General features: G+C 47.8%; 1 protein-coding gene across 2 annotated transcripts in view; it reads left to right on the top strand.

The window, feature by feature from the left end:
- Positions 1 to 20,445, top strand: part of TTC3 (tetratricopeptide repeat domain 3) — a 2,698,168-nt gene that overhangs the window by 455,088 nt on the left and 2,222,635 nt on the right. For both annotated transcript variants that reach the window (XM_069636090.1, XM_069636092.1), the window contains exon 11: positions 19,430 to 19,484. In XM_069636090.1, the coding sequence (XP_069492191.1) occupies positions 19,430 to 19,484 (55 nt within the window). The remainder of the gene's footprint in view (positions 1 to 19,429; positions 19,485 to 20,445) is intronic.

Genomic DNA, 20,445 nt, shown 5'->3' with positions numbered 1-20,445 from the left:
TCCAAAAGTGCCTTTTCTGTTGCTAGATAAATATCCTGTGCATCAGTCACCATCTCCACAGGGACTGAAGGGATAGTCTCAAAACTCCTTCTCCCCTCCACACCGAGGCAGTTCAACAAAATAGCCTGTTTCCTCTCGGCATCAACTACTCTGCCCCCTATGGCTATCAAATAAGTGTCAAAAAGTTGTTTCCACTTTTCCCATACTGTTTTGGGCTCCTCGTTATTGGGCTGGAAGGGTGGGGGAGCTTGAATTGTGCCTTCCATGGTCTGCACAGCACTAGTAGCAATGTGATGCGGCTCTCTTAACTTGCGCAGGGTCTTAATGCTACCATCCAACAGTATAGCATTCAGCAACCCATAGCCACAAACGTTCCTTGCCATATCTACTCTCTAACTAACTTTCACTGGGCAATGATGCAGGATCCTCCTTAATCGTGAGTGACTCTCCTTTGAAAATCACAGTATTTCCTTTTTATTGGTGGCTGTAATTCCGACGACAGCCACCGGATGGCAATCCAATCCAAGGAATGCCATCCAGCATGATGGAAAAGAGAAAAGGAAAAAAAAAATTCTCCTATTCGTGACCAGTTTATGTTCAGTGCCGGCAGGAAAAGGAAGAGGAAGACGCAGGAGCCTTTGAGGTATTTTACAAGTAAGTACATAACCAGAGAGCCGCGCATTAGCGACTGCTCACTTAAATCACCCCAACGACTCTGCTGCCCTGCTCTTGTCAGCTGCGAGTGCAAGTTCAACGGATGCAAACATAGCTGTCACGAGCGAGGACAGCGTGGCTACCAGCTGACTGCAGCGCATGCTGGGAGCCAGCTTGTGCTTCAGTCCAGACCACAACAGAGTTCCATCAGGAGATGGGGTCAACCTCGGATCCATTTGTCCGACACAGCGGCAAACTCCAGTGCCAACAGGTATCCGCAAATGAGGAGTCTGGGAGACACGTACTCCATCCATTGGGAGGGTCTGTTCCTCTGCTTTCCCTCCGATCCCTCTTATTCTATTAGTACTCAAACATATGCGGTGCAAAATAATTCTTATTGCCCCGACATGGCCACGTCAAATCTGGTATTCTGGCCTGCTGCATTTGTAGCTTGCACCATGCATCAAGCTTCTCCTCTTTCCAGACCATCTGTCCAGGGAAAACCGAGCTGCCCTGTACCATGACCCAACTTCCCTGAAATTGACAGCTTGGCTCCTGCAGCCCTAGAATGTGGGCATTTCCAATTATCCTTGGAGTCCCGTGAGGTTCTGGCCAAAGCTAGAGCTCCATCTGCTCTTTCCTGTTAGAAGCATAAGTGGAAGAGGTTCTCCATGTGGTGCCAGTCTCAACATCTCGGCCTTATCTTCTCACATTGGCAAAATCAGGCCTAGCGAAAGCTTTCATAAAGGTTAATTTGGCTGCAATCTCTCATGACACTGGGAGGACTGGCACGCATTCTCTTTGGTTGCATAGGCTTGTAAAGGAGTCCCTCAAGGGACCTTTCCGGACTTTGCCTCCAGTTAAAGTACCTGATCCAGCATGGGAACTCATTGTGGTGCTTTCCAAGTTGATGGGCCCTCCTTTTGATTATCTTCACCGGGCGCCTTTAAAGTTTCTCTCGTGGAAGACTGCGTTCTTGTCTGCTATTACATCTGCCCGACGTGTTTGGGAATTGCAGGCTCTCTTGCAAACCAGCATATTTGACCTTTCCTTACTCCAGGGTGAAGCTGGACACCCACCCTTCTTTCATGCCAAAGGTGCCTTCAGAGTTTCATCTCAACGAACCCATGACCGTACCAGTGTTCTTTGGTGCTTCTCTCTCTCCTGCGGGGAGGGTTTTGCATACACCGGACGTTGTCCGTGCTTTGATGTTTGTGGCATGCAAAAAAGACTTTCGCAAGACTTTGCAGTTTTGTTACTTTTGGTCCTGTTGATAAAGGGAAGGCTTTATCTACAGCTTCCATTTCCAGATGGCTTTCTGCTGCATTTCACATTGTCATTGGCTGGCTAACAGGCCTCTGCCGGGCAGACCAAGGGCACATTCCACCAGAGGGTTTGCGACAACGCAGTGTTCCTACTGGTGCTTCCATGCTGGACATCTGCAGGGCTGCTACGTGGTCTACCCACTCCTTCACAAAATTCTACTGTCTCGGCAGATTCCGGTGAGGAGTCTCGTGTTGGTCAGGCAGTGCTGCACAACCTTTTTGTGGTGAGTGTTTTGACATTGCTTCTGTTGAGCTGTCTGCCTCCCACGGTTGTGTTTGCACTGCTGTATACTCGTATTCATAAGCATGTGAATCCATGTAAGATCCAATGCTGGAGAAGGAACAAGTTACTTACCTGAAACTACTGCTCTGCAGCATTGGCATCTTGCATGGATTCACATGCAACCCTCCCTCCTACCCCGCTGTGGCCCTTCATTGGTCCTACTGCCACGGTTACGTGCGCTCTTAAATCTAAAATGGCCATCATGGGTGTAACTAAGGACGACATTGGTTAGGGCAGTATGACCCAAAGTGACAGAAATGGGCTGTATAAGTGACGAGCAATTTCTTAAGCTTCAAATCAAAACGGCTTCCCAGTTTTCCTGTATTCCTCTTTGCGGTTCCTTATCGGGTTACCGCTTTGCACTCGCGCTGGCGATTAGAAGCTTTCTGCGCTTACTGTACTGGTGGTCTCGGCATCATTCTTCAGGCGTCCTGTCCACCACAGTGTTTGTAGTCACGCCACCACTGAATAGTGCATTCCTCTCGATGCCTTTATTAAATCTAGCCTCACACGGGGCTTAAGGGAAGGAGGAGAAGGGGTGAATACCTGCGATTCGTCACTATCCAGTTTGCCTAGATTCTGGGTATTTCATAACCGACCTTACATATTGCAAGTAAACTACTAATGCATCCCAATGACCCATGCTGTAGCTCCAAGCATCATCCACTTCAGGAAACGTGACCTGTTTTCCAGAAAGAAACTGAAGAGTTATTCTAACTTTTATGCTACTGCCTTTTCAGTAACATGCCTAGAAGGAGAGTCGGTGTTGGATTGCTTTAATCAGGTTACCGCTCTGTTACAGGTTATCAAATCTGGACTGGGGCATGGAGTCCTTTCTGACGTGGGGTTAGTTGGCAGCTATGTTGTCTTCATTTGAGCTTGTGGGTTTGGGTGTGTCTGTAAACAACACTCAAACTGATTATGTAAACAGTTTTGTAGGATTCCGTAATGGGTGTTCATTTCTGAGTGCCAAGATATTGTAAGGTTAATATTAGCTCTTTACGAAAGTGAAAAAATAGATATGTAATAGATATGCTTAGGGCTAAGCATACGTTATTTTTTTTTTTTACTTTGTATTAAAAACATTGCATGAGGAACATATAACGGAATTCAGAACTTTATGAGTGATAGATTCCCTTAACCTCCCAGCGCCCTCCCTTACCCACTCCCTTGACATCAAACTTCCGTCGCACAAGTTCTATCACCTCTCAGGCTCATGAAACCGGGACCCCCCTGACTGACCCCCGGCGTGGATTCCTTGCGCTCTGCCTTAGTGGCGAAGTGGCCCAATTGGCTATGTACGGTAACACTTTATGAATTGCCCATACACCAGTGTTGAATTAGCATTCCCCATTCCGTGTGGAAGGAGTCAATTTTGTCATTTAACATTGCAGTGAGTTTTTCCGAAACATAAATGCCCCCGAGTTTGAGGGACCAGACCGCTTTAGAGGGGACTGCTGAGCTCTTCCTTTTTTGTGCTATTGCCACCCGGGCAGCTGTCCGCATCGCCTCACAGATTCGTTGGAGCCTACATTCGTCTCTGTATCCCTCTGGTACCGTCAGTAACATTTGTAGTGGGTCAAGGTTAAAGATTATGCCTGTCACCTCTTTAATACAACTGAGGACTTCCGACCAATGCACCTGAGTTTTGGGACATGACCACCACATATATGTTGTGCCTCGCTCCCCACACTCCCTGGGACAGAGGGGGGAAACCCCAGCAAACATTATGGACAATTTCAGGGGGGCTAGGTGCCAGCCATGCAACATTTTGAAATTGTGCTTCATTGTCGCCGTAAACAGGTTCCCGTGAAACATAATTTGTTAGACCCGATCCCATGATTCTGCTGTGATTTCCCTCCCAGGCTCTGCCTCCCACACCTGCTTAAAAGTTAGTCTACCCACCAGGTTTGCATAATCCGTACTCTGTACAGTTTGGATACGATTCCCCTCCTGGTAGTGGACTCACTGAGAACTCGTTCAAAGGGGGTCAATGGGTGTGATAATTTGGGAGGGACTCTCGGGTCTGTACAGATCCCTTCAGCCTTAGCTACTCGAACACTGTCACCTCCTTCTTCCCCAGCTCCTCCCTTAGTGGTTCTATACTTTTGAATCCTCCCTCTTGGAATAGTTGTCTTGCCCTCTTCAGTCCGACCACCTTTGTGCATGTTTAAATCCTCTTTGACCCAGCTCTATTGGTGGGCCCCATAGAAAACTCGGAGGGCAGGGCCAGGAGGATAAGTTTGCGTTTTGCCCATTATTCTTGCACACTGTCCATATTACTCCTGGCACCGGATGCCCCCTAGGGTTTCTGGAACTGCTTTGGTCGGGCCCATAGCGGGCCCCTAATTTTACCCTGGGGGGCTCACATGTCCTCCAGGTAGGACCTAAATATGCCCATGTCGTCCCTTATGTGCTCTAATAGAATACGCAGTTGGGCGGCCTTGTAGTATAGCTAGAAATCGGGCAGGGTGAAGCCTCCATAGTCTCTGGGAAGGGTAAGTGTGATTCTTTTGATTCTAGGTCTTTTTCACTGCCAAATGAAGCGAAAGATCGAGTAGAGTTTTTCTTGAAGATGTCCAGAGTTCGAGTGGGGAGCGCTGTGGAACGATAGGATAGTCGGCGGAGGACCGTAATTTTGTTTGCGCTCATCCTGCCATACCATGAGAGGGTCAGGGGAGCCCAGCAAGCGGGGTCTGCTTCCAGTTTAGCCATGGTGGGGCTAAAGTTGGCTTCCACCAGTTGGTTTAGGTCGCTGGGGATGCAGATCTCCAGATATGTTATTTCCTTGTCCTCCAGCCGAATCCCTCGCAGTGTTTCCTGTGCTAACTCTTTTGTGCGGGACGGCAGTAGCAACAGAATGCTGGACTTTGTGTCATTAATTTTAAGGCCTGAGAATACCCGAAAGGTGTTAATTAGGTCAAGCAGTCTAGGGATGGAATGAGATGCATCCGTCAGGTAGCACAGGATATCAATCGCCTGCGAACAGTGACAGCTTAAACTCTGTCTCCCCACAACCAATCCCCCTAAAGTCTGGATTGTTCCTGATCGCTATTACTAGGGGTTCCATTGAGAGAGTGTATAGGAAAGGGGAGAAGGGACCGCCCTATCTGGTTCCACTAGTTAAGCGAAGTGGTTGAGATATCATCCCATTTACTAGCACCCTTGCATTGGTCCAGTATATAGTACGGTGATTCATTTACGGAAGTCGGGGGCCCAGGCCCATTTTCTCAAGCACCTTCCACATGTACCCCCACTCCACCCTATCGAAGACTTTTTCAGAGTCAATCGAGACCAGAAAGCCCTCTAGGTTCTGTTCTTGCGCTATGTCTAATAAATTGATTGTTTTGTGGATGTTTTCCGCGCTCTGGCATCCCATAATAAAGCTGACTTGGTCTCCATGTACCATCGAGGGCATAAGAGCTTCCAATCGGATACAGCATTGTTTCAAACATTTTAGCATCTGTGTTCAATAGAGAGATGGGTCTGTATGATTGGCACTGGGTTGGAGACCTACCTTTAGGGAGAACCACTATCAGGGCCCTTAGTAATGAGTCTGGGAGAACACCTGATTCCAATACCTGGTCAAATAGCCTCACCAGGAAGGGAGGCAGTGCCGAACGTAATATTTTAAAGAAACGGACGAGAAGCTGTCCTCCCCTGGCAATGTTCCAGATGTAATCTTCCCTATCGAAGCGCTGATTTCATCAGCTGTAAAGGGGCCTCAAACTTGCGTGCGTGCCTGCCTGTTCTGGGGAGATACCTGGTATCGGGAGGGAGTTGTGGAATTAATCTATTTTCGACACGTCCACCATGGATTCTGCAGAGTAGAGGGTCCATTGTATTTAAGGAACTCCTCTATTTGTTGATCTTTATATACCTTTTTTAAGCCCGTCTGCTGGATGGACCCTACTCACCTGGAGGTTCTTTGCGCCTGCGGCTTCCAGGCTAACATTTTATCCGTGCTGTCTCCCTTTTCCATACATTTCTGTTTGAGGGACGAAAGCTTTCTCTCCATTTGATGTAGGAGAAGGTCCTTCAACTGCGTTCTAAATTTTTGTACTTTGGCCAAGTTCTCTAGGGATACTTGTGATTTTAGTTTGCCCTTGGGCTGCAGGGAATCTATTTTGCTTCTCAGGACCTTCTCCTCCTTTTCTCTTTCCCTTTTCTTTGTCGCTCATAACCGAATTAGTCCCCCCTGTAAAGTGGCTTTGAATGCCTCCCAGACTCTCTGCAGCTTCACCTCACTGTTATCAGTGAACCAGAATAATTCCATTATCATTTTTAATAAGCCCTGGGCTACCTCTTTATCTTTCAAAAGCAGATCATTACACATCCTCCTCCCCTTTTTTTGCATAGGGTTCCATTCTCCCAATTTAACATTAACTAGTCGTGGTCAGACCATGAGACCAGTTCAGTGGATGCTGCTGACGCTTTGTGTAGTAAAGCTATGTCCAGGAGAATATAGTCTATCCTAGAGTAGGTGCTGTGGACTTTTTAATGGAATGTTTATGATGGGACAGCAAACCCCGTCTGGGGCCATTGCGTCTGCCACCCCAAGTTCGTTATTCGCTTGGGAAAAGTGTCGGCCATTCTCCTCTGTGTAGGATCCTCTGGACGGAGTTGTCCCCTGCCTGTCTACTTCCAGGTCAAGTACCATGTTGAAGTCCCCGCCGACACATGTGCTTTTCTATGAAGGTTCGGATTTTCCCTTTCACTTTTTCCCAGTAGTTGTCTTGACCTTCATTAGGGCCGTAGGTTGAAATCGGCGAAACCTTTTGGTCTTTTATTAGCCCCCTCACCATTATGTATCACCCGTCTGGTTCTCTTACGGTAGAGAGCTCTGTGAATCCTAGTTTGTTCGCGATCACCACTGCTACCCCTCTCATTTTAGATTTACATGAGGCATGAAAAGTCTTTTCAATTGCCCTTGCTGTCATAGCTGGCTCACCTCTCCTTTTCCAGTGGGTCTCCTGCAGGAACATAACGTCCAGCTTCAGACAAGTACATTCTCGAATTGTTGGGGATCTCTTCATGGGGGAGTTAAGGCCTCCAACATTCAGTGAGCCTAAGGACAGTGTGGAGATCATATCCTGCATGAGGTTCGAGTAGTCACCATATAAATTCCTGGGTTTGTAAAGCCTTGGTTGTCGGGCTGACTAATGCCTTCCATTGTTACTGGTATTTGGAACTTTAAAGATTATCCATCCCCCTAACCCCACGAGCTTCCCCAACAACTTCAACTTTCCCCCTGCCCCCTTTTTAGATTGTGTCTGGGCCGTAGATGAGATGGTCGCCATTGTTGGTCCAGACCACTAGCCTCCCCAACTTCTTCAGGGATTATTTTCCCATCATTGCTGTTCCTAAGAGCCCCCCCCCTCAAGATTAGCCTTTGATATGTCCCCCGTTTCCCCCACCCCTCAACAACTCAATGCAATTTATTGACACCGATCTCACCATCCTTTTCAATTCCCCCATATTCTGGCCTCTCCCTCTGGATGGAAGAAAGGCCTGGGAGTTGGCGAGTGACCCCTGCTGCCTTGACTTTCTTACCATCAGTTTAAATGGGTGTACAGCAAGGGATCCACCAGGAAGCTCTTCTTGCGTTAACCAGTTCCTTCTCAAGACTGCAATGGGGGGAGGGGTGGATTCAGCTTTTTGATTTTACGGTATCCCCTGATGCCTTGTCTGTCGCTAGATTTCTCTGCCCTAGAGGGTTTCTCCTGAGTCCCTTGGTTCCAAGGTGATTCTGCTGTGAGAGGACTCTCACATCAGTTCTCAGGATGCCCTGCCGTCATCTTCTGTTATCAAATTATATATGTATCCCTCCAGTTCAAAGTTGAGGGAGAAGGGGAAACCTCCCCACCCCATCTGTAAACAGTTCCTTTTGCATTGTGCCGTTTTTTGTCAGAGGGCCACAGAGGTGGCGTCTGGACAAGGTGATGGAGGACAGGTCTTGGTAGATGCTGATCCTGGAGTCGCCACATTGTTTTGGGCCCACCTGCATGGCTTTTTCAATGTTTTCTCTGCATAGTAGTGAAACTTTTCCAGCATTGAACGGGCAACCTGTGTTCCTCCTCTGGCTCTCTGCGCTCCAGCAATGGTGGGTTCTGTGGTGTTCTCGTTGAACAGTTTTTTGACTATGTTGTTAATTCGCTGGATGATACCTTCTTTGCGTTTCACCATCTTTCTCCGGGAACCCAAAGAATCAGAGATTGTTACCTTGCTCCCTATTCTCAAAATCATCAATTTTTAGGGTGCATTCCTCTTCCCTTCTTACCAACTCTGAGATCCACATGTGGAACTGTGTTTCCAAGATATCCATTGAAGATTGGTTGGCCTCTAGACCTTGAATCCGGTCGTCCGAGGCAACCCCTTTTTTTTTTATCCATTCCGTGCTGTCTTTGCGTGATGTCTGATCTGAAGCCTTTTAGTTACTCCAATATCACAGCCATGTCCTTCCTCATAGATGTCACATCATCTGCCATGATTGGATTCTCCGGGTGAAGTTTTTGTGTTGTTGGATTAGATGCTGGATTGTACTGGAATTCCCGTGGTGGGGTTGCCCAGCACATACGTGTGATGGTAGTATTGCCGCATGGCTAGCTGACTGTGACCTGGGGTGGGGAGGTTCCCCCTCCTGAGCTGTGGACACTCCTATGACTTCTGAGCCTTGGGCGGTACGAAACTAACTCTGGAACACCCATCCTCTCTTCCTCAATGGGTTTTACCATGTTCCTGCAGGTGTCTACACGGTCGTCACTAACACCCGCTGGGTCTGTAGTTGGTTCCCCTATATGGGTGCTCCCTGCCTTCCCCAGTGTTCTGCTTCGCATCCGCCTGTGAGCCTTGGCTAACGCAGGTGGGTCCTGGCTGGATTCAGGGGACTTTGTGGTAGAGGAACACGGAGCTGGAAAGACAGTCGCCATGTGGGCTCCAGTGAGGTGGGTACTCTCTATGTGGCCCCCCTCACCGCATTCCTGGTGAGGTACGCTGTCCCACCGGGATCTTACTGCTCTGATGCGGTTGCTTGGGGGCTTTCCTGTCCTCCCCCTGGGGCGGTCTGCCGGGGATCAGTATTATTCAGGCCCACTGGGGCCAAGCACCAAATTACTCTCCTGATTGGGCCCGCAGGGGTGCAAGTAGGCAGAGGGGTGCCTCCCAGAAGGCAACAGAGACGAGGGGTGAGGGCAGCTGGAGCCTCGCCTGTGCCCCTCGTGTCCCTCTCCACCCACTCCTCGTTTTACTGGATGCAGGTGTGCGCGGCCGCGTGCTGTGCATTCATTCCTCCAGCATGTCGTGGGAGGGGGGGATGCAGCTCACACACCCTTCTCATCGGTGCCGCGGGTCCCAGGTTTGGATGCGGCCTCTGCCCTCTCAGGTACTTGCCGGCATGGGGTGAGGGTGCTTTGCCTGTTTGGCGGGTGCCTGCCTCTTGAAGTCTACAGACAGGGTTGTCTCGTTTCCCGCCCCGCTGGGCTGCAGGGATATTCTGCGGCCTGGACTCCTCGGCCTCACCTAAGGATCTTCTGGTATTGCAGGGCGGAGGATTGGTTATTGCTGCCTCATCTGCGACACAGTATATCTCCGCTTTCCCGTGGGCTGAAGCTTCGTACGTTGGCCCCTACGGGCCGATTGATCCCTGCTTGGTCAAGGGGGAGCCTGTGGGGGGGTCGTAACAAGTTCCTGGGGGCAAATTGGGGGGGGGGTGGCTCCACTCCCTTTATTATCCTCACTGGGGGGACCAACGCTGATGTGCTAGCACATCTTTGCGCTCCCTGGTGGCCAATTTTTTACATTTCTTTAATGCCAAGTTTGTCAACCCCATCATCTCCAAGTATGACTTATTGTCCCAATACTTTTTATTTTGTGTGAGATACAATTGGTATCTATAAGAATTTGTGTGATCCATGGTGAAATTCATGCATGGCGAAGACCTGAAGGTTACACGAGGCATAGATGTATCTCATCAACCCTGATGTTGGTCATATACTTTCTATTTACTTCAGTTTAGTTTGCTGCCAGTTTTGTGATTTCAAATGAAAAATGTCAGCATTTAGAGCCACTTTTTGCCTTTTCTCTGTTTGGGTTTAATGTGCAGTTTAAAGGTGTTTCTGTATTTTCCCTTTTCTCATCTGGTTATTTAATGGAAATTCTCTTCTGTCCAAATATTTGCTTTCTGATCTTTGTCGTTCTTGGTATGCCTTAAACGGCCTACTGTCACTAATTGACTTCTGCTCTACAGTAATACAAGGATGAGCAGAGGCTAAAGTGCCTGCTTGGCCCTAAGACCAAACTCATTCATAAAGGCAAAACAAGCACAGTGAAGAAATATACCTCCTTCGACTTTAATGTTAAAGTGGGACGGGTTAAGGCTATACTCGCAAGAGAAGGGTGAATTTGATTCAGTAGCAACCCAAACAGTGGAGTATAACACTACAAAATAAAGAGATGTCAATCCTCCAAGAAAACCTAAATTAAAAACACTACATAAAACCCACTGCTGAGGAAAGACCACTGAATAACTGAAGATCACAAGATGCAGCACTCTGGGTCACGAATCTGGGGTGAAAAGTAAGTCGCAAGGTTCTTCAAAAGATTGTTATTGGGTGCAAAAGCGATCAAAGTGGCCTAACCAGTCTGTATGGCCCACAATTGGACCAACGTTGTTAGTCAATAATACCTTGCACAGTTTGACTGTGTCGAACCAGTGTTCAAGCTGTTTTGGGAGTGGTTCGAGCCAAGTTCGGGTAAGTTGTCTTGATCCATGCTGCAAGCTGGAGTCAGGACGAATATGGTGACTCAAAGTGGTTCGAAGGCGGCGTTCAAGCGATTCAGGTTGGAGCGCTCACCAGCATCAGTTTGGGATTGTGACGTTTAGAGTTGGGGGTTGTAACCTCTGGGTAGTGTCAGAGAGTGACTATCCTATGTTTACCGTCGCCAACGTTCGAAGCAGTGATCCCGATGCCCTTGTGTGAGGTTCGACAAAGTGACCGTTTTATGCGGAGTCGTTTGTGTAACGGGTTTGGTGATCAGTTTATTTGAGCTAAGGAGGTGACTGTTTCTGCGAGACATGAGGCGGCTAGCTGGTTCGGGATGCAAGCACACTGGTTTGAAGAGTTTGATTAAATGCCATATGGAGCACTGAGAGGGTCCCGTGGTTCGAAATGTTGTGAGCCTGGTTCGAAAGCAATTTGACCGGTTTGAGGCAGAGAGCGGGACAACCCCCATGGCTACAATCTTGCTAGCAGCAGCAATGACATCCTGTCTGGGTGAGAATAGAGACAATTCTTCCACAGCTGAATTGGGCTCACAGGGCTGACAAGCGATATCCATTTGATGTGGCTTTGATAAATAAGATGCTGGCCCCCATACCTTTAAGTGTAGGAAATGGCTTGTATTTAAAGTTGTATGTGCCTCCAGAACAATAGCCTCAGTTATGTAGGCTTTGGAATAGGTGTGCGTATCCTAAATGCAGCCCTGTGCTGCAGAGACTTGTCTGTCACTGGGGCTTTCAAATTGGCATCTTTGACCTCTGAACCTACTCTGTGCCACTCGAGAGCAGGCGCTGCAGATCACGCTTCAGATGCAGCAGGGCACAAGTGTGCAGTATGCTTTTAACACAGAGCTCATGAAAGGGGAAACTGATCAGCAGATTACCCTTTTTCAGGGATGGAGTTGCCTGTCTCATTTTATTAAGGAGTTGAAAAGAAAAGGCCCAGGGCTTCTACACCCTGGCCAGATGGTAATTCCTCACACCTATTAGCTGTCTGAAGGACACATTTTACTTAGTTTTCAGTTTTGTAATGGTGTAAGTGCTGAAGTGTACCTTAGAAAAGCTTTCAGGATTTAAAATTAATCGGAGTAAATAAACATTCAACATTAACCAGTTTGGTTTAATAATGTAAACATTTTTCAGCTCTAGATTTGATTTCTTTAGCTTTGGGGTGTTGAACTAGCTGCTGCTGCACTCTCTTAAGGGGCTTGGGGCAGATCAACTTTATTTTTTGCACCAGATTGATCTGAAAAATAAGCTGGCCTAGTGGTGGCTTTTATTTGTCTGCTTTGATTCTCCCTTCCTCCATATTCATTTCAAATGGATTCTTTCCTGCCACGGATTCCTCATCTATGATAACATATCCCAGCGCAGCTGTTCTTGAAACGTTTCCACAACCAGGGGGTGCTGCGTCAGGTCCGTTTGATACCTCCACGCATCCTGTGATGGAAGTGACGTCAGGATCCGTATAAGTAGTTGTGCCACCTCCCCATGACCTCAGATGCTTTTCTTCGCTGTAAGAAACCTGAAGGTGTCTCACCTGCTAGTCCCCAGGGATCTGTCATCCAGGTGGCCAGAACTCGACCATTGCTTTTGATCCAGATCCTGGGGGTGGACCAGTGTGGGAGGATCACCTGGGTGAGGAATCTTGTGGGAGTGGGACACCGGACTGCGAGACACGGTTTCCCCCTCCCTGTAACGCCTTTACCCCATCCTACCAGGTAGGATGCTTGGGAACTCCACCTCTCTCCCCCTTTTACAACACAAACACTTACCCACGGACAGCTCGCTATGAGAGAAAACGGACTAACACCCGAGCTGTATACCTGACATGTCCCAATACAATGGTCAGGCAATTACTGACCATCACACACACACCTGGCTTTCATTACACTGCACCACACGGATAAAAGGCGGAGCACAAGCAGAACAGAGCAGAGCAGAGCAAAGCAAAAGCAGCAGTTCCAAGATGGAAGTTTAACACGAGGAGAAAGACTGCAAAACAGAAGGGTATTGCAAGGAGGGAAGTGCCCTTGATCTTTTAGACTAGGAACCGTTATTTTCATGAACCTTCGAACAGAAAGCGGAAGGACAGGAAACCAGGTTGAAGAATCCTGCCTTGTGTGTCACAGGTACCCGGGGCCCTCCTGTGTCGATAATCAAGGTGTGGAGAATTGCTTGCCACCGTGGTACTGTCCTTGGCTCCTACAACAAAGCAGTGCCAGTGAAAGCAACACAGCCGGTGAGTTGGGAATACTGATGCCAGACCTGTCTGTGCTGAAACCAAGGTTACAAACGACAACATTGCATGGTGAGCACTGAAGCGAGCAATGTATGAAATGCATGTGAGAACTAACGCGAGTAAAAATAGAACAGATGAGTTATTTAAGTGCCGCGTGTGTGCTCATTCAAAGGTCATTGTAAGGTCCAATTGAGAAAGGTGAAAGAGTGGTCAAGAACTGTACATCGAAGTGGTCCTTCGATGGGTCAAGCAAAATCCATTGTACCATCAAATCTTTATACTGCCAAGCAAGTTGATGATAAAATAGAGAAAGTTGGTCCTAGCCCGAACGAGGGACATCAAATGAAAGTTTTTGGGATAAAGCAAGTGTGTGCTAAAGTAAATTAAATTGGTCTGAGCCCGGCAGTGGGAGACTTATTGAACATTGTGTTAAAACTGATCTGAGCCCAGATGAGGGGGATCCGGTGTGATTAGAGAATCACCTGAGAAATGCGAGTATGTGTGAATTTCTGAGAGGAAAATAACTTGATGTTTGTTCGCATCAGGCGCTCTGCAAGAAGAGACTTTGGAAGGCAAAGAGACTTGGGCATAAAAGCCCCTGATGCTAATGTTTGAACTGCACCGTTGTGCTAGAGAAACCAGATATTGTGCTAAGCTCGAGTGTACCTCCATGTCCCATGCTGACAACGAGGGGAAGGGAGGCCAACGACCTGAACATCCTAACATATTTTGTGAACACTTTCTTTTGCATACCATTGTTTCCCAAACTAGTTGTATTTAGAGGTAAGTATTGGCAATAGGTTTATTAGTGTAGGCTCTTTTATTTTGACAAGACACCACTCGGACTGGCATTATTATTTGATGGTCGTATCTTGCTCCCATCTGTAGATTTAGGATTAGATGGGCATTTTTCAAACCCTTTTTGAAGTTCAATAAACACCCTTGAACTGTGGTCGCTTGTGTCGGTCTTATTGTTGATAACATGCCTTCTTTACATCACGCTCTCTTCGCTATTGGGAATGTGCTTGTCGAGGAAAAAACAAAAAATTGTAAAGCTGACTCAGTTGAAGGCCTCTGGCCGAGGAGGAAGAGGACTAGGGCCACCGCCACCTGGCTCCTCACTTGCAAGGAGCCAGTGGTTTGGACACCTTCCTGTTAGACATTCTGCCACCCTCTACTCCTGGCAGACCCCAGGCTACTTTTCAGCACCCGATGGCGAAGGTAGCAGATAACTTGGGTCTCTCGGTGCATCTATGTCCAAAGCACAGTAGGAGCTCTGTCACATTATGGATGATGCCCTGAAGGAAGAGACCCTTCTGCCTTTTCAACATGGCAGTTGAGACCCCAGGGTTGGAAGTTTGGGAGAAGCCTGCCTCTGTGGCCCCAGTGGACCGAGTGCTGGCAAGAAAGCACAAGCCTGCGCCTTCGAACCCAGCCTTCCTCCCCGCCCATGCTTCGCCTGAAAGCCTGGTAGTGAAGGCCGCAACAGCAAGCCTGAAGACCTCTACCTTCCCATCCCTGCCACCGGACAGGAAGAGCAAGAGGCCGGATGCGTGGGGCAAGAAGGTGTTTGCATCAGGCAGTCATGCACTGCGTCCTGTGAATGCATCATGCGCCATGGCAAAATTCTCTTTTGGCCTTTTGTCTGTAGCATGTCCCAGAAGGGGAGATGAGGGATGGTTTTCTGTCCCTTGTTCTCAGATGGTAATGAGGCAGCACGCAGATGCTACAATCCGGCCTAGACACCGCAGACTGAATGGGCAGATCCATGGCTACCGGCAATGTGGTTAGGTGCCATTCTTGGCTTTGGACGTCGCAGTTTGCGCCGGACTTGCAGTCAAGGTTGATTGATATGCCGTTCAATGGCCAAACCTTGTTTGGAGCCAAGGCAGACTACATGCTCCAGAAGGTTCAGTCCTCTAAAGCTACTGCCAAGTCTTTGGCACTCGCAGTCCAGCAGTCTACCACACAATCTTCCTCATGAGGCCGGGGTTTTGGCCCCTTTCTATAGTTTACCCACAGAGGCCGTGGGCAGGCAGCCGCAGGAAAAGTCCTGGGCAGACGCTTTGCAAGGGATAGAGGAAGAGGTGCACAGAGAGGGGGAATCACAGTGGCTGCTGTCCCCTCCATGCCCCAGGGTGCTAAACCTCAGTGACAGGCTCCAACACCCATCACTGGTGGGTGGAAGGCTATCCTTGTTCGGCAGGGAGTGGGCAGACACCACTACCAATGCTTGGGCTTTGCAGGTGATCAGTTGGGGGGTATTGTCTGCCATTTCTACAACACCCACTGGACTACTGTCATCAATCCACCCCTCTTTCTCTGGACCCTATCCTCGTGGAGGAGGTCTGTCGGCTTCTGGCAAAGAGAGATATATAACTAGTTCCGAATTCAGAATGAGGGAAGGGGTGGTATATACCTACATTCTGGTGCCCAAGAAGGCTGGAGGCTTGCGCCTCATGTTAGATCTGCGGCTACTGCATTATTTTCCCCTCTGCAAGGACAAATTCAAGATGGTCACCCTGTCCCAGATCTTACAAGCCTTCAGGACATGTACTTCCATGTGCCGATTCATCTGCAGCACAGGAAGTACCGGAGGTTCACAGTGGGCAAACATACCAATTCAAGGTCCCGCCGTTCAGTCTTGCTAGCAGTGGTAGCGACTCTACTCAGGAGAGAGGGCATTCATGTCTTTCCCTACCTGGACGACTGGCTCGCCCGACCTCGCTCACTTTGGTGTATGATCATCTACTCCAAACATGCACTCTTTTGCACAGTTTGGGCATTTCCATGAGCTTCAAAAAGTCTCAAGTTCTGCCATCACAGTCTCCTTTATTAATTGTAGAAGTCTTTGACACTCGCCTGGGCACAGCTTTCTCACCTGAGGATTGAGTGGCAAACATTTCCCATATGGTCTGTCTTGCAGTCGCAGGGACGAGTCCAAGTATCAGCCTTCCTGCGCCTTTTCGGCCTCATGGCCTCCTGCAACCTCATGGTGCCTGAAGAAAAGCTGCGCTTGAGAACATTTCAGTGGTTTCTTCATTGCCAATAGTTGCAGTTTGAGGGCCAGACGTCGCACCTTCTGGAGGTCTCGAGTAGAGTGGTCCTGGATATAGCATGGTGGGCTGAGCTGGACAACTTGCTGAAGGGAACTTTGTTTCGACATCCTTGGTCCCAGGTGACCGTGGTCAGACGCATATATAACCAGTTGATGTGCTCACTTATAAGGGCTTGTAGTTAGCAGCATGTGGTCTCCTGCAGAGAACTTGCTGGAGCTGAGAGCAATCTGACTGGCCATAACCGCGTTCCTACCCTCTGTAAAACACAAGACTAAGCTGATCCTGAAGGACAACACGGTGACCATGCTCTACCTCAACAAGAGAGGTGGGTTGACGATCCTTACCTCTGTGCAGAGAATCATTGAAACGGTGGTTCTGGGCCCTGGAAAACAGCGTCTCCTTGACGGCCGCCCATCTGACCGGACAGGAGAATGTCCCAGTGGATGCATTGAGCAGACAGACCTCGGCCTGCCATGAGTGCGAGCAATGTCCGGAAGTTTTGGAGGAGAATCTTCTCTTTGCTGGACTCCTCAAGTGGACCTCTTAGCTTCCAATGCCAGCGGGAAGTGCAAATTGTTCTGCTCCAGGGAGTTTCCTTGACGGGGAGCTTCGGGCGACATCTTTGCGGTCGAGAGGACTTTTGACCTCCTTTATGCCTTCCTGCTGATCTGTCTTTCTGCTGGTCCACTAGAGATTAGATCTGTTCAGGACCGTGCTGATTTCAGATTGGATGTGGAGAAAGTGTTAATGGAATTGCTGGAAATGCAGTCTGCTCTACCTGGTGCCTTCCGAGGAGAGTCGACCGGCTCTCCTAGCCAGAGGGGTGGGTCCGCCACCCGAAAGCCAGCAGCCTAAACCTTCATGCATGGCTACGTGGAGGCTAAGATACAAGGAGTGGGACTTGTTGGATGTCCTCAATGTTCTCCTTTCAGCTTGGAGACCTGCTACGAATTCCATTTATGCCTGCAGTTGGTGTACATTTTCGATTTGGTGCCTTTATCCTGTCAACTGTCCCCTTTTTTGGATGTTCTGCTTTCCTTGGCCCAAGCAGGCCTGCTGATTGGCACTGCAAAGGGTTACCTCGCCTTTATTACTGTGTTCACGAGGTCCCCACTGTTTTGCAGTTCTTGAAGGCTTTGTGTAACCAGTTTACTCCGCACCAGTTTGTGGTTCCGGTGTGGGATTTCAATTTTGTTTTGATGTTTCTGATGTGCGCTCCATTTGAGCCACTTCATTCCTGTTCTTAGATTGATTACCCTTAAGGTGATTTTCCTGGTTGCCATCACTTACGGGTGAGTGAGCTTCATGCGTTGTCTCTATTACCTCCTTATTTCCTTTCCAAAGAGGTGGTGACTTTGAGATTGACACCCTCCTTTGAGCCGAAGGTGGTCTCGGATTTCCAACTCAGAAGATCCATCTTCCTGTGTTCTTCCCGATGCCTCACACTTCCAAGGAGGAGGAACAATTTAATAGACTTGACCCAGTACGTGCCCTAAAATACTTTGTCCCTTGTGCTAGAGTCTACAAAAGAGGACCAGCTGTTTGTTGGTTACGCTTGTGCTCGTGCTGGCAGGGCTGTGACCAAAAAGACCCTGTCCAAGTGGATCATTCTTTGCATCTCATAATGCTACGATGTGGCTCAGAATTATGTGCCTGGGGGTCTGAGCGTTTTCTACCAGAGGAGTGGCTGCCACTTCTGCCCCGCAGATTGGAGTCCCTGTCTGGGACATCTGCCAGGCTGTAACGTGGGCACGCATTTGCTAAGAATTATTGCTTGAAATTCCCTTGGCGGTCAGGATGCCTTTGTTGATAGGGCAGTCCTCCAGAGTTTTCGGTTTTAAGTGGTGGTCTTGCTTCTTCCCTCCTCCAGATTACATGCTGCTTTGAGAGTCTGTCATAGATGAGGAATCTGTGACAGAAAAGATTCCATTAGAAGAATAAATTACTTCTCGATATTTGTTCTGATTGATATTCCTGCCACGGATTCCTTATAGCCCTCCCTACCTTTCTCCTGGGAGGCTAGTACACCATCGCTTCTACGCACCCTCAGCCTCAGAGTTCTAATGGAAAAGGGTGGAACGGAGGTCCTGAGGCGTGGTGCATCTACTTATACTTATTGCAAAGTCACTTCCAAGGTGGCATGCATGGAGTCCTTGGACAAACCCAACGCAGAACCGTGCGGCGCCCCCTGGCGGCAGAAAGGTTTCCGAAGAATAGCTGCGCTGGGATATTGATATGATAGATGAGGAATCCTTGGCAGGAACATCCATCAGAAAGAATATTACTGAGAGGAAAGTTATTTGTTCTTCTGGTGCACACTTGACATTTATTTGGTTGGTGATAGTTGCATTATCTAATTTCCAACTAGGCCAGATCATTTACGGATGAGTTGTTTAGTCACATGAGAATCTGTTGGTTTTCACCAATCTATTTAGTATGCATGATTAAGGACCGTTTACCAGAGCCACTTACATTTTTGGGCACTGCTTTGCTATTGTAATAAATGGTGTTGATGATGAAACCTGAAACTGTTCTTTTGAAAAGATCAGGCGCAGGGCAACCCTGCCTTTCCTTAAGTCTATTTGGTATGGTAAAGTAAACACAGTGACGTGCGTTTTCCGTTACCATGCTGCACTTGCATTGTGACACACAGTGTGGAGGGCAAGTGAAAGGGGTGGGGCAGGGGTGTGCAATCCCCCCTTTCGGAGCTTTAGGCAGGAGTTGGAAGTTATAAGTGGCCCCTCTTCGAAGGAGTGGGTCTGGCTGTGACCGGAAAGCAAGGGGTATAAGCTCTGATTTAATCATTGTGCGGGAAAGAGCCATGCAAGGCGAGTTAAGACCTGTAACCGTACAATCTTAGCTGTTTTAGTTATGTGCTTAGGCCTGTGAATGGTTGTGTAACCACAGTGCATGACCCAGGCCAAGTCATGTTTCTTTTTTGGTAAAGACATTTTTTATTTTGTAGGGCTGTTTTATATGATGGATTATTCTATATTATATAGCATGCAAATAAAATACATATTATAAATTTAAACTAAATTATGGATAGAAATGTGTTGCATAAATTGTTCAATGTTGTTTTTTTTCCAGATTGGCCTTGGCAGATGGGAAAAGAGCCACTATTCTCAAGCCAAAATGGTCTAAGGTAAGTAGCACAGTAGATAATAGATAAACCACGATTGACAGTTCTCCTTATACACCTTCAAATGTTCGCACTTGAATGGTGAAGGGTTTGACTTAACCCCATTGCTAATGAGGTCGTTTTAAGTACACTCTTATTTGTTGAGAGATACCCAAAAGTTAGATTTGGCATTAAAGGGAAACACAATGGTCTGATTAATTTACATAGGACTTTTTTATTTTTATTTATTTATTTTACTGCCCCAAAACCAGGAGGATTGTAATGATGCATGGATCTAAATTGTGCTTGTCTGTGTGGATATGGTGGCATGGAAATGTGTGCATTTTATTTCTGCCACCTGTATAGAAAGGCCAAGAGATGGCACTTTAAATGAAAGGGGCCTCCGATAGTGCAGAGCTACTCTACTCTACTTAGTCAATGATGAATACTTGGATGTGTTTCTGTATTGCTAGCTGTTTAATCAATGCACTTCGTATTGTTTCCAAGATTTGGTTCTAATAGAAATCTTAACTTTTACATTATTTTTAAGGAACAATGATATGGACTTTTTATGATGTTACAAACTATGATTGTAATTGTTCTTTTTAAGCTTGTTTGTTTTTCTGTGACTCTTGGAAGCAGATGGAAGCTCTTGCCCTCTTTCAGGAAGGGGCAGTGGTGTCAGACCATGCCATGGCGGTCGCCGACACGGGTTTCCAGCAGATGGGAAACTGAGTCTGCCTTTGTTGGCAGGGATGGATGAAGGCCACAGATTTTCTGCAGGACGTTCAGGCGAAGGTGTTGGACATGCCCATCGACAGGGAAAATCTGTTCGGGAAGGCGGTCGACAAATCCCCTAAAGCCACAAAGACACTTACGGAGACAGACCGCCCGTTGTCTTTTCGCTCGTTTTAGCTTGTTTGTTTTTCTGTGATGTTTATTTTTGAGAGTTTTATTTCGAAACACAGTTTTATGCATCTAATTG

This window comes from Ambystoma mexicanum, chromosome 7p (genome assembly GCF_040938575.1).
Source record: "Ambystoma mexicanum isolate Mex_15411 chromosome 7p, UKY_AmexF1_1, whole genome shotgun sequence".
NCBI classification, from domain to species: Eukaryota; Metazoa; Chordata; class Amphibia; order Caudata; family Ambystomatidae; genus Ambystoma; species Ambystoma mexicanum.
The sequence above is the reverse complement of the archived record's forward strand: the minus strand, read 5'-3'. Positions and strand labels throughout refer to the sequence as shown.